General features: G+C 54.5%; 1 protein-coding gene across 1 annotated transcript; it reads right to left on the minus strand.

The window, feature by feature from the left end:
* Nucleotides 1-737: 737 nt before the first annotated feature.
* EPS8L3 (EPS8 like 3) lies at nt 738-12,745 on the minus strand. The gene is made up of 19 exons (XM_033091938.1): nt 12,585-12,745; nt 10,508-10,560; nt 10,291-10,355; nt 8,450-8,608; nt 8,012-8,161; nt 7,838-7,893; nt 7,341-7,477; nt 7,144-7,259; nt 6,808-6,928; nt 6,662-6,723; nt 6,347-6,421; nt 5,844-5,992; nt 3,582-3,663; nt 3,324-3,358; nt 2,628-2,817; nt 2,317-2,445; nt 1,943-2,016; nt 1,328-1,460; nt 738-1,059 (listed from the first exon to the last, which is right to left on the minus strand). The coding sequence occupies exons 2-19, from the start codon at nt 10,536-10,538 to the stop codon at nt 1,048-1,050; spliced, it is 1,776 nt and encodes a 591-aa protein (XP_032947829.1). The 5' UTR covers nt 10,539-10,560; nt 12,585-12,745; the 3' UTR covers nt 738-1,047.
* Nucleotides 12,746-12,969: the final 224 nt, after the last annotated feature.

Genomic DNA, 12,969 nt, shown 5'->3' on the forward strand with positions numbered 1-12,969 from the left:
CCCCGCCGGGCCCTGAGGCGTGGCATAAGCTCAGTTCCCCACCCCCTGGGGACCCAGGGCAGCGCCTCTGATTAGGGAATCTATGACAGTTATGAGATTGAAGAAGGCTATGGATGCTAAATCCTAGAAGCCACAGACAGTCCAAACTCTTCACTTAACCTTTGAGAAAACAGGAGCCCAGAGAGTGAAATGGCTTGCCAGAGCTCACACAGACAGTTGGTGGATTTTGGACTTCCAGTCCAGCGTCTGCTGTGCTCTGCCACTAGAGACAAGCTCGGGAGGGAGCTCAAGGTTGGCTCACCCGACAGAAGGGGACAAAAGTTGTATTAAAAGAGGAAGTTGCCAAGTATAGAGCCTGGAGCACCAGACGTGCTTATTCATGTTTCTCTAGATCACCAGCCAGTGTGGCTGATCAAAACCTACCACTGTCAGCCCCAATACTCTTTGCTCCTGTGAGATGTTGGCCCTCAGCCCTGCTGGGTGCCTTGGAATGTACTGGGAGAAATGGACACAGAAGGATAAAGATGGTGAGCATAACCTTATTTGGGAGTTTGTTTAGAAAGAGAGTAAGCCGAACTTGGGCTTTAATTCTTAAATTCTGACACTCTGCTCCAGGTTGCAGTGGGAACTCGCACTCACATTCATTCTGGTCCAGGGATGGATGTAGAGCTGCTTCTGTTTCATGCCCAGTGTCCCAGCTCTTCCTTCTTCCCTGCCTTTGGCCCAGAAGGAGCTCAAGAGAGGCACATAACTTAAAGATGCTTTTATTGGGGAGGGAAGGGACTAAACAGAGTCCTGACAAATGTAAGCGTAAGTGCTCAGGCTTAGGAGAGAGACAATAAATAGGAGGTAACTGGGGAGGGATCCCAACACAGCAAGAGCACCATTTGCTCCAATCTCTGGACTTCCTCGTCCTCTTTGCTGTGAGCTGGGTGTGAGGCTTGTTGCAAACTGGGGAACTGAAAGAGGAATTCTCGGGACTCTAAAGAGTATCAGATCCTCTATCTTGCTTGTGAGAAGGCGTTGGTCTTGGAGGTATCTTCATGCCTAAGGGCTCATCTGAGGACAGCAAAGGATTGAGATGAGGCTGGTGCTAGGGGAGGACACCTCCCCGCCCCAGAGCTCATGCCAGTACTTAGCTTGGCGCCTCCCGGCATGCCTGAGGACATGAAATCAAGCCCCTGGGGGAATAGCTTGTGCTCAGTACCTACCACACTCAGTTCCACCCCAGGGTTGGGCCTGCCGGCTTGTCTACCCGGCACACCCTCTGTCACCCAGGGAGCACCCCACATTTCCAATGGTGTTCAGGAACACAGGGTATCCTCACCCCCAGCGTCCTTCTGACTGCCTCCAGCCGTGCCAGGACCCGTGGGGCCTCCTGTGGACACAACATCTGTAGCTCCCTGGGTTTCATATGAAGCAGCTGGGTCCCCATCAGGGAACCGAGAGTCTTCACGGTGCTGGGAACAAAAACAGAGGAGCTGTCAGTGGTGGGACAGAAGGACCTGGGCCTGAGTAATTGGGTGGAGAAGGGGCTATTTGGGCCTGGAGGCTGGGGTCACAGGAGAATTCATGGAATAGGGTATCTGGAGGTGAAGGAGGAAGATACACATTTTGGCTTAATCCAGTTTCAGAACTCGTGGGTTTGAAGGGAGAAGTGCCCTGGAAGAGACTCTTGTGCTGGGGAGGGTGTGGCTGGCAGCCAACGTTCTTCCTGAGTTCCCCTGATCCTGCTGCCTTCCCCATGGCAGGGGCTCCCCACTTAGTGCTCTAACGGAGGCATGAACACATCTCTTCTGCTCTTTCTCTCAGGGGAGGCAGCACTGTGACAGGGCAGCACCTATGGGTCTGTTGTGTACTGTGCAGGTCAGGTTGTACGTTCTGGGGCTCTGGGTTTCCTGGATTATTGTCTGCACCCTTTTCAGAGGTTCTAGGCACTCACAAAGTGGAGAAGTTCTCTGCTTGCAGCCAGGCTCTAACCTCCTCAGGCCTGGAGCTAAGTCGAAGCATTGGAGCCTGGAATTGGGAGAACTGGAAGTCAGAGGCCATGTCATCTCAGAGCCACCCACAGCCCCCATGATGTGGGACCCTTCTCGGCTGCCATCACATCACTTATCTCACTCCATGATTTGCTTGTTTGGCAGGGACCAGCCTTGTTCTCTGCTCTGGCCCCATGATAAACTTGGCACCCAGTAAGCATGTGATAATACTGAGGAAATCAAACCGGGACTACCTCCTCCACTTGTCATTGAATCTCCCCACCCCTCTCCGCGACCCAGGCCTTAGAGTTTCTCGTTAGACTAGGCTGCATAGTACCCGAGGGGGTGACTCTCGCTGGTTCCCGGGGGGCCCCGACTGGAGGGGCTCCAGGATGTTGCTGGGAATGTAGCCGCTTTGTCCTGTCTCATTCTTCACCAGCCACCACCGCTTGCTGTGGTCCAGAACCTGCCAAGAGCCACTAACTCTGTCACAGGAGCCTCTGTCCAGCCAGCCTCCTCCCTTCCCACCTTCCTTTTTTCTCTCTAGCCCACCCGCCCCAGTAGCCCCGTACCCACCCCACCCACCCCAGGCTGTCTATACCCCCACCCTCCACAACCTTTTTTTCTAGGCTCGAACCCATGCCTCACCTCCAGCACCTCTCCCTGGATCACCGTCAGTTCCTGTGGGTTCCTGGCTTCAAACTCATACAGAACTTGCATTCTCAGGGCTGGCTTGACAGGTCTGGGGCTGAGGGGCACAGGGTTGGGGTCCCCAGGACGAGGGCCATGGTTGTGTGTCTCCTCTTGAGCCAAGTGTGAGATGCTCCCTGACCTAGAACTTACTCCCCACCACCCGGCGGAAACAGGGTTAGGAAACGGGCCTCCAAGATTGAGCCCCTGTGTCAGCCCCAAAGCCTCATATATCTCCTGCCTAGAGTCTGGAGGTGAATTTCGTGTTTCCACAACGTTTAATGGCAGGTCAGTGTTAGGTGGGGCTTGAGGTTGGGGTTTCTGCAGGCAGGAGGGGCCTGAAATGTGGCTGATTTCTGAAGACTCTTCCAACAGTGGACGTTCCTATAGCTGAGCTCTCCTCGGAGCACTTCATACCTGAGCTCAGAGAAATTAGAGGCATGTGTGTAGCATTGCGAGAAGAAGGGATTGGAGCTCGGGAAGGAAAAGACCTGCTTTCCAGCCAAGGTAGGGGAGGGGTGTGCTTGTACGCATACGTGTCGGGCTAAAAGAGAGCCCAGAGTGTCTCTGAGACGTGGCACCCACAGATCCACAGCACCAGTCCCACCCCACCCTCCCCACAACCATACAGTGCCGACTAAGCCCAGGGCTTACTGGAGGGGAGTAGAGTCCTGGTATCCTGCGTGTGCCTGTGGGGCAGAAGGAAGCAGTGGGTCAACCAGCATGGAGGTAGGAAACTGGTATCAGACCACAGATCCACTCACACACAGCTGCCTCATGTCCCATCCCCTGCCTGCCCCCCACCCAGATATGGGTACCTGCATGAACCCACCTGCATGGTTTGGACTGAGAAGGCAGAAACTAGCCAGAAGCCAGGACTAGGAGTAGGATTCTGTACCGAGCTCCCCTTACCTGGTTGGAAGGTTCTGGAGGCTGCCAACCATCGTAGAACGTGGGTTGGTAGGGCGGAGGCTCACTGCCTGGCCAGTCATCCCTGGGAAGAGAACAAAGCTGAGTCCACTCTGTGCCAAGCTGTGGGATATGGGGAGGGAGGAGATGGCAGAGCCTAGCCTCAGGGTCTTGTGGGTAATGGAGGACATGGCCCATGTGCACAGATGGAAGGGCCCCGAACACCCACCAAGGAGCAAAGAGTTAGGCATGAACAGACCCCACAGTGCGGGTATCCGTGGCCAGCCTCACCTGTGCCCCTGAAGTGCAGATATGTCAACTCCGTAAGAACACGCTGGATACTTTATTGCACTGATTGGGGCTTCAAATTAAAGTGGTAAGAACAAAGGTGAGTATTTCCTTCTCTGCTCTGTTGCTGAACTTTAGACACCCTGGATTATTGCTCTTCTCACACTGTACTGCACAGGACTCTTACATGTCTGTGTTTCTGACAATATCGAGCTCCTTGAGACCTTGTTATCCCGAGGACAGCGGAGGGCACATAGGCGGCAATTAATAAATATTTATTCAGTGGGAACAAATATATTATTCCCTCTTCTGACGCTTTTTAACTGATTCCTTCTCTTTTCCCCTAAAAGAACATACTCATCTTCCCTTGATCCTGTTCCTACTCTTTTTAAGCTGTCATTCTATTACCTTCTCTTTTCCAAATTTTTGAGAAAGTTTCTATATATCCTGCCTATGTTCTCTTTCTTCTGGTTCTTTCATTATTTCTTGCAACTGGATTTTTACCTCTGCCATTACTCTATTGAAAACCAGTTCTTCTAAAGTCCTGATAATCTCCTGATTGCCAAATCCAACGGCCTTGGATGGTCTCTATCTTTCTGGACCATAGCATTTGGTGTTATTTACAGCTTTGGGCCAATTTGCCTAAAATCAAGTTACCTAAGTATAATTTGCCTGAAATTCAACTCTTCTGAATGTTTTTATATCTCTTTAGTCTATTTTCTGTATTCTTGGCCTTTTAATCCATTTACACACTAATTTTTTGTTATTTTAAGAAATTAGAAAACATTTTAGGGCACATCTGACCTGATTTTGTATTTAAAATGATAAACAGACAGAAAGTAGCATAGAAATCATCAAGGACTGGGGAGAGGGAGGAATTGGTACAGAGTTTTGTTAAATGATGAATGGGTACAGAGTTTCTGTTTGGAATGATGAAAAAGTTCTGGAAATGGATAGTGGTAATGGTTGTCCAACCTTATTAATGTACTTAATGCCATTGAGTTATCCTCTTAAAAATGTTAAAATGGTAAATTTCCTACCACAATTAAAGAGATAGTTTACATTGAATTATAATTTATGTCTTTAGATGAGTTGGACAACAAATCCTTTAATGGGGCTAAATTGAAAAGAACTGCTCTCAAGACAAACAACACACTAGAACGACTGGCTTATTTCCTGATGGACTTCTTCTTCTAAAACACTCTTCTCTCTTGGTTTTTTATGCCTCTGCTTTTTTGTTTCTTCTTTTTAACTCTTAGGAATTTCTCTTTGCCTCCTTCACACTTTTTTCCTTTCTCCACCTACACATAGAAGTTTCCCTTCTTCTCTCATAGGCTAGAGCAAGCAGATCTTGCTCGTGAAGGTGAGTTCTGGGGCTCAGCACTGGATATCTCACCTCAGGGCTGGGCCAGCCTGTCTCTGTGGAATGTTCCACTGACACCTCAGCACAGCGCATCCAAGCTGGTGGCAACCCCCACTCCCTATTGGGCTCATCGGTTTGGCTTTGTCGTCCAGTGGCCCATCTCATGGTCACACGGACATGCAATCTCTCTTTCTCTCTTAACTCCTCGGATAGTTGGTTGCCAGGTCTTACTGGTGTTAGACTTGTAGCATATTTACGTCAGTAATTCTTAAATTCTAGGCTAGATTGTGAAAACTTTGTCCTTGACAATAATGAGAAAATATTTTGATAGAAGGTTGCCAACTCTACTTTCTTGTGAATTCTTCTTCTTCTTCTTCTTTCTCTCCTTCTCCTTCTCCTTTTCTGAGAGAATGCCTTTCCTTCAGTGGTGGGTGATGGTAAGTGTTGATTTTACAAAGAAATTATCCATACTCAGTCTAATAAAAAGTTGGGAACTCCACGTAGAGTCCCACAATTTGTTTTGAGATATTTCTGGTTTGTCACAATGTAGAGCCTGCCACATCCAGTGTCCTGCCCTATGCCCCCCATCCAGTTCAGACCTTATCTTCACTCACCGACTGGTGGTCCAGGCCACACCCAGCTCCTTCCAGAGGTTACTCTCAGGAGGGCTTAGACAGGACTGCAGCAGGTCGATGGCTTTGGGGGTGAGGAGAGGTGAGATCACTTGGGCTGCTAGGCCCTGGTAAGGGCACTGGGACAGGATCTAGAGGAGGGATGGAAGGTGTCAGGAAGCCTAGGATCCCACAGAGCCCGCCTGGAGTGGGAAAGGGCCTGGAGTCCGTGGCTGCCCACTTCTGCAATGCCACGTGGCCTCAGGCCTGCTGCTCCTCCCCGGCACCCTCAGAGCCCTGGTGTCCTTGGCTCCAACCCCAGCCCCCGTAGTCTGCCCAGGGGTGTTGTACACAGTAAGGACGGTGCCTTGGGGTTGAGGAGGGTGTGTTGGGGGTGAGTGAGGGGCAGACCCCACAACCCCCTCTGCCCCTGCCTGCCCCCTGCCCTCTGCTCCGTCTACACTTCAGCCTGTACCTCTTCACCACCCTGTTCTCCCCGAACTCACGGAGGCCAGCTTTTCGAAGAGGAGGTGCACGAACTGAGGGGCACTCGTCTCCTGCAGCTGCATGGACAACTTCCCCTGGGGACACAGGGCGGTGGCATCATCACCCTTCATCCCACCCTACCTTCACCAGGACCCCAGGGTCCGTAGTTGTTCTGGGCCTTGGTTGGGAACCTGGCACTCTCCAAAAGTCCCAAGAGAGGGCAGGGAAGTTTCCAGGGGGAGAAGCTAGAGAAACTTGGGATATCTATGAGACCAGAGTTGGGGGGAGGATTGCTGGGGGCAGGAGGGCTTGGGAACTTGTGGGGAGACACATACCAGAAAGTTGAAGCTGCACTTGATCTTCTGGAAGCAATCTATGTACTGCGCCTGGGTCACCCCTATGGGGGGCAAGGGGAGACGGCAGTGGGTCACAGGTTATCCCAAGACCCCCCTGCCCTTCTCCCTTGTTTCTCAGCACCCACCTCTCTGACCCTTGTCCTTTTTCTTCCCCAGTTTCTTCTTCTTACGATGGGTGTTTGCCTCGGCTTCCTTCAGCTGTCCCACGAATAACGCAATGTCGCTTAGGACATGGTTCAGCACCTCCTGGACCACAAACAGTTTGTGGCTCTGAGTGGGCAGTTAGGCTCACCCTGGAACTCCCCAAACTGGCCCTGCCCAAGCCTCCCTGACTGTCTTCAGCCCAGGGCCTGTCTTGGCCATCCTGGGACCTGGTCTCCTGGAGGGAGGGGGAGGGTTGGTGTCCTCCCTTCCACCAGGCTCAGAAAGCCTCAGCAAAAGCCCAGACATTCTGCAGGTACCTCATCCCTCAGTGGGTCCTCAGGAGATGGCGGCCGCCTTGGAGGAGGGGGACGGAAGGCACTTGGTTCTCGGATGCTGGAGTGACGTGACAGGTTCCTCGGGGAAGGTGGTACGTCTGCAATATAAGGGGAACATGGCCCCTTCGATCTTTGATCTAAACCTTTTCTTTTGACCTGTCCCCATGCCCCAAACTTACTGCGCTCTGGTGCCATCCAGCGCGGCTGTTCTGGAGGGGGACCCTGCTCCAAGAGGGGTGCCTGCTCCTTAGGTCTTTCTAGAGGAGGACCCCTCCATCTGTCCTGGCCTTGGTGAAGGGCTCCAAATCGGGATCGGCTGAGCACATGTTGAGGACACAGCTTTGACAGGGTTCTTGGGACAGAGGCTCTCCCCACACTTCTCTAGATCTCCATCTGGACCCTTCCCTGACTCCTACCTGCCTCATCTGTCTACCTCTGGGCCTTTTCAAGCCCCATGTCAGGCTCTGGGGAGAGCCTCTCATGTTCTCTGGGCCCAGCCCTAGCGCCTTCCTCCTGCCCATCTGTGCCCTGATCCCAGCCCGGCCCCTCCCCAGCTCCAGGTCCAGGTTCATTGGGCCACAGGCTCCTGGGCTCCCCCAGATGTCAGGCCAGTGTCTGGCCCACCTGGGCCCGAGCTCTGCGGTCCTGCAGCTGGGCTGGGGCAGAGGCTGCCTACCTGTGCTCTAGTTCCTCCTCCAGGGTCTTCTGTAGGCTGGTTCTCAGTCTCTCTGCCTGGAGGAAGAAGCAACTAGGCCGGTTATATATGTGTGTTTGGGGGGGTGCAGGGAGAGAGTGATTGTTGTTGGGCCTCAGACCCACTCTATCCTCAATCCCACCCCTGGCCACTCACCCCCACTTCGTGGCACTGGAAAAGCAGGGTGCTGTTGCCTGCCATGCCCGACTCCTGCACGGTGATGGACAGGATGGAGTTGTAGGAGCAGGAGTTAAGTGCCACGTCCATGGCCTGGATGCTGTCCAGGCGGTAAGAGTCCAGCTCCTCCTGGCCGAGGTGGAGAGGTCAGCTGTGAGGTCACCGAGAGCCAGGGTAGCTCCTGGGAGCTTCTGACCTGGGTTGCCCCAGCCCTCCAGTGGCCTGGGGCTGGGTGTCATCTCCTTTCTGACCCCTGGACCTCTGTTCCCTGTCTCTTCCTAGGCCTGGGTGTGTTTTGTATATGGGGAGGGGTGGCTGCTGTTTGGGGCGTGGAGGGGTGGAGTGCATGCCTGGTGCTTGCTTTTCCACAGCCTGGGTTAGCCATGACCCATTGTGGGGTACGGTGGGAGGGCTGACCTTGGTCTCGATGTCCAGTAGCTGGAGCCAGCCATCTTTGACCTGTAGGAGCAAGTCCTGGCTCCACACCCGGCCCTGAGCGTCCATTTCCTGTAGCTTCTGCATGGCGTCCCTGGGCTCCCGGACTCTCTGAGTGCCTAGCTTACATGTCATCAGGTGCTGAGGAGAGAAGAGGAAGCCCAGGAATGGGAGCGGGTGTGGAGAGGGGGATCACAGGTGGTGGTGGGCAGGGTGGGGGGAAGGCAGCAGAAGAAGAATACGTGGCCCTAGCCTCCTTGTGGGGGAGTCCCAAGCAATCCCAGTAAAGTAGCCTTCAAGGGCCAGTGTAAGGGCCAGAAGCAGTCGAGCGAGGATAGGGCCCCGACTTGGCGTCTGATGGGCTGCGTAAGGGGGTCCAGGACTCTGGAGGAAGGACCTGGCCTTTACCTGTCCGGGCCAGCTGAGGGGGCTGAGGGCTGAGTAGTGGCTTCAACCACCCAGCAGGTAAAGTCTGAACTCCTCTGGCTGGGATAGAGCACCCTCAAATTTTGTCCCTGGCTTCCTTTGCCCCCTTCGGGAATCTACCATCCCAGCGTGGTCCTTCTCCTCACTGACCTAGCATTCCTGACTCCATGCCATTGCTCACGCTGGTCACCACACCCAGAATGCCTCTCCTACTCCTGCTCATCTATCACCTCCCACTGTTTCCGGAAGAAGACCAAGCCCCGCCTTCTCCCTGATTCTTGCCCGGTGACGTCCATAGTGATCGTAGCTCCACTGAGGCCTTTGCCCACGGCCAGTCTGCTCATCCCAACAGGTTTTTGCTGTTATTGTCCCTCCTCGAGGCGACCCCTCCCTTCTCCCATCCAACTTCACAAGTCACAGTCCTACCTCTCCCTGTCCCCTCCACGCCTTGTTGGGGGAACTGTCTGCCTCCTGCCCTCAATCCCACCACCCTGCTCTCTGCATAGCTTCTCCGTAGGAGGAGCTGCCATATTCAGGGGCCCCTGACATCATGAAGAAATGCCCTGGCAGCCTGGACGTGCCTCTTCTTGCTCTCTCGCCGGCTGGGCCTAAATGAAGCCAGTTCCCAACCTCTACCCCCGCCGCGAAGCCCAATACCCCTGGCCCCAACCCACTGGCTGGGGGACCCCTATCTCTGCTGCCCTGTGGAACCACCAGACCATCACCCCATGTCCCTTCTGGCTTCTTCGCCCTGACAGCACTACGTCTGCTGCTGCCCGGGGACAGTGTCTACCCGGAGGCTCCAGCCTGATCAGGTGTACCCTCTCCCCGCCACACTCTCCACTCTGTGCTTTCACCGCCATTCTGTTGACAGCCCTTCAGGCGGCTAGATCTCACAGTGCCAGTGTCCTCCTCCTAGGCAGGGCCAGAGCCCCATTCTAGCTTCCAAGCAGCTCATGCCAGCCTTGGGAGCTCAAGCCCAGACAACTCCCCTCTCCTCCCTCCTCCTGCCCTGCCAGATGCTTGGCAAAGAGCAGTACCCTGGGGACTAGTGTGCAGGGGCTGGGTCAGGAGATAGGTGGGGATGGGGTGGGGGGTCGCAGGTGCCTGCGGACCCATCGCTGTACTACTTACTTGTCCCTGCCTGGGGATAGGACATCCACCTCTAGCCCGCCCTCCCTGCCCATGCCCAGCTACCCAAGAAGTGCTAAGTACTTCTTGGCACCTAGCAGATGCTCAGCTAGGCTTGTTGGACCCCAGCCCATCTGATTTAGCTGGGTCAGGCTTTTGGCTTCCCTGGCAGGGCCTTGTCCGGGATGTCTGGTTTTCGGCAGGGTGCTAGGCACATGGAAAATCTTGGGTTGAATCAGGGCTGTCGGGGGCCCCAGATTACTTACCTCCACCCTGTGCTGCAGTTGGGTGGGCTCTGAGGTGAGGCTGTGCGAGTACTCCTTCCGGTGCACTGCGGGGGTGCAACGCAAAGGGGGGGCAGAGAACCCGGTGAGACATTGGCAACTGCAGGGCATGGTCAGCGTCAGGAGGCAGAGACTAGAGAGTTGGGGTTCAGGGAACCCAGGGGAAGGGAAGGGAGAGGGGAGCAGAGAGAGAGCTTACTGTAAATGGCTTTGCTGCTGGGCCGGGACATGGTGACACTGCCGAGATGATCCCTAGAAGCCAGAGGGACAGTCGGGGCTGGGGGAGGAATTCCAGGGCAGAGCGGGGTACAATGTTGCCATTGCATCTCGTCCCTAACCCAGCCTGAGACTGGGACCACGCTCTCCCCTGGGGCTTCCAGGACAAGAACCGAAGCTCTGGCTCCGGGTGCCTTTCCGGAACCATCCCCAGCCATGCTTTCCACTGAGGAGCCGTCCGTCCTGGCTGGGACTGTGAACCCCAAGGCAGGCCCCTGGCCTCCGATTATTTGGTCATTTCCTTGAGCTCAGGAGAGCTGTGTGGCCAGGAATAGGTGCCAGCGGGATGCGCTGCACCCAGCTTCTGTCAGTAGTAAAGGCATTGGATTCAGCAGCCTCTCCTGCCAAGGCAAACCGCTGTCCGAGCCTGTTTCAATTCTGCATATCGGGAGGAGGCGAATGTTGGCGCTTAAGCTGGGGACCCGTTCGGGAGGAGTGTGTGAGTGCACACGTGTGCATGCATGTTAATGATGGGGCCATGTAGGATTTATCAGTGATCTGCACTCCCCTAAATGTCTTACTAAGTCTCCTGTCTCTTTCTTTGCCTTTCCACACTCTGAAACCTCTGCTCAGAGCCCTTCCCACCCAACCCTAAATTCCAACTCAAGCATCACCTCCTCAGTGAAGCCCTCCTTGACTATCCCACTCCATCCTGACCAGAGTGCCCTCCTAAGGCCACACCGAACCTTGTCAGTTCCTCTCTAACAGCGATAGCCACCTGGTTTGGGCTGTGAGCCTGGGGCCAAGGCCCTGATGCACATGTCATTGAATCTTCACTTCCATCTTCTTGTACTTCCTTGGCGCGGTGTGCCCAGTACTGTTCTACAGACTTTACCATCAGCAACTTGTTTAATCCTCAAAATATCCTCGCCAGGTGGTACTGTTATTATCCCATATACCAGATGAGGACACTGAGGCTCAAAGAAGGCAGCATGCCTGAGGTCACGGTGAGTGTTTAACAGAGAACAGACCAGCCCTGTCTGGCTGCCAACTCCATGCTTGAATTGTTTGTATATGTGCCTCTGTCACTGGGCTGTGAGCTCCTAAGGACAGACTTTTGCCACTGCTGTCTTGTCTGCCTTCCTAACACAGAGGAGTCTGGGAGACATGGATGTTGCAATGAGATGGAGGTAAATGAGGTGTGCGTGTTGGTGCGGGGCGGGGTGGGAGTTCGTTGGGTTTGTGGCTCAAGGGTAAGTGTTATTTGAACGAGGTGTGTATGCATCCTGGGTAGGTGTCAGTTTTGTGCATGGCCATCCATTGCCACGGTATTCCTGCATCATACAGAAACTCTGGAATACCCTGGGCAAAGTGTCAGAGAGCAGCCCACACCCCTATTTATTAGGACTGTTATGAAAACAGCCGAGGATCTGATAAGATGACTCAGTGATGGAGAAATGAGTTGCTAGTAAACAATTAAGGGATAGTGGAGCTGCTGCCGGGCCTGTGTTTCCCTTGTCTGGGAGGACCCCTCTCCTCTCCCGGGGTGAGGAATGCTCGAAGCCTGTTCCTGCGTGCCCCGGCCCCTCTAGCATCCCCGCTCCCCAGCTGTAGTACTTCCTGTTACTTCCTGATTTTAGTTACAGAAGAGAAAAAGAGCTCTGCCTTGGTCAGCACGGCTCCCAACTCCCTCCTATGGCAGGATGGTTCCTGCTGCAGCTTTTGCTGCTTTGGTCTGTCTTGCCAGGGGTGTAGGGGCTGTGGCAGTCTAGTTTCCCCCACTTACTCCCGAATAGGGGCTCAGAGCAGGGGCTCAGAGTGTCTATATCATGACCACTGGGACAAATAGCCCAGAGATGCTCCTGGAGCCTGGCTCCGTGTCCAGCTCCCCGGCCAGCTAGCCCACAGCTGAGTCCCAAGCCCTTCTTGGGGCTGCTCCTTCTGGCTACATCTCAGGGTGGGCTGGAGACCCTGGCCTGGGAAGCCACTGAGCTGCTCCCACCCCCTGGGGGGTCCCCTGCTGCTAGCTGGGCGCTGACATTCTGAGGGCCAGGACTTACCTGGAGTCCTGTGAGGCCTGGTGGCTGGTCTTCCCAAGGGGTCTGGTGTTTGGGTTGGTGACCGGGAGCTGTGGTGAGAGGGCAGTGGCTTCCCTGCTGGCGGCCACAGGCAGAGGCCTTGTGATCAGACAGGTCCTGGGTGAGCAGGAGGGCCTTATGGGGATGAGGCCAGGCAGCCACACCTGTGCTCTTTGGACTCTGATGGGTGGAGAGGCCTCCTAGGACACCACCTACCAACACTGACGCCTGCACCTGTGGCAGAGCGTGTGCCAACAGGTGTCCCAAGCTTAGCCAGACCCCTGCTTCCAGCTCCCTCCTCTGCTTGCCTCTGGTGTTAGGGTATGTTCCCCTTTCCTCTGCCTCTTGGGTACCTCTTCTGAGACCC

This window comes from Rhinolophus ferrumequinum, chromosome 22 (genome assembly GCF_004115265.2).
Source record: "Rhinolophus ferrumequinum isolate MPI-CBG mRhiFer1 chromosome 22, mRhiFer1_v1.p, whole genome shotgun sequence".
In the NCBI taxonomy this organism is placed as follows: Eukaryota; Metazoa; Chordata; class Mammalia; order Chiroptera; family Rhinolophidae; genus Rhinolophus; species Rhinolophus ferrumequinum.

What these genes read in the sequence shown, in the direction of transcription:
- EPS8L3 (XM_033091938.1), bottom strand. Translation starts at nt 10,538, where the DNA reads ATGTCCCGGCCCAGCAGCAAAGCCATTTACA. An exon ending in GAGGAGGAACTAGAGCACAG is followed by an intron (nt 7,478 to 7,837) that starts GTAGGCAGCCTC and finishes ACATGTGCTCAG; the next exon opens with CCGATCCCGATTTGGAGCCC. An exon ending in CTGGATGGCACCAGAGCGCA is followed by an intron (nt 7,260 to 7,340) that starts GTAAGTTTGGGG and finishes CTTATATTGCAG; the next exon opens with ACGTACCACCTTCCCCGAGG.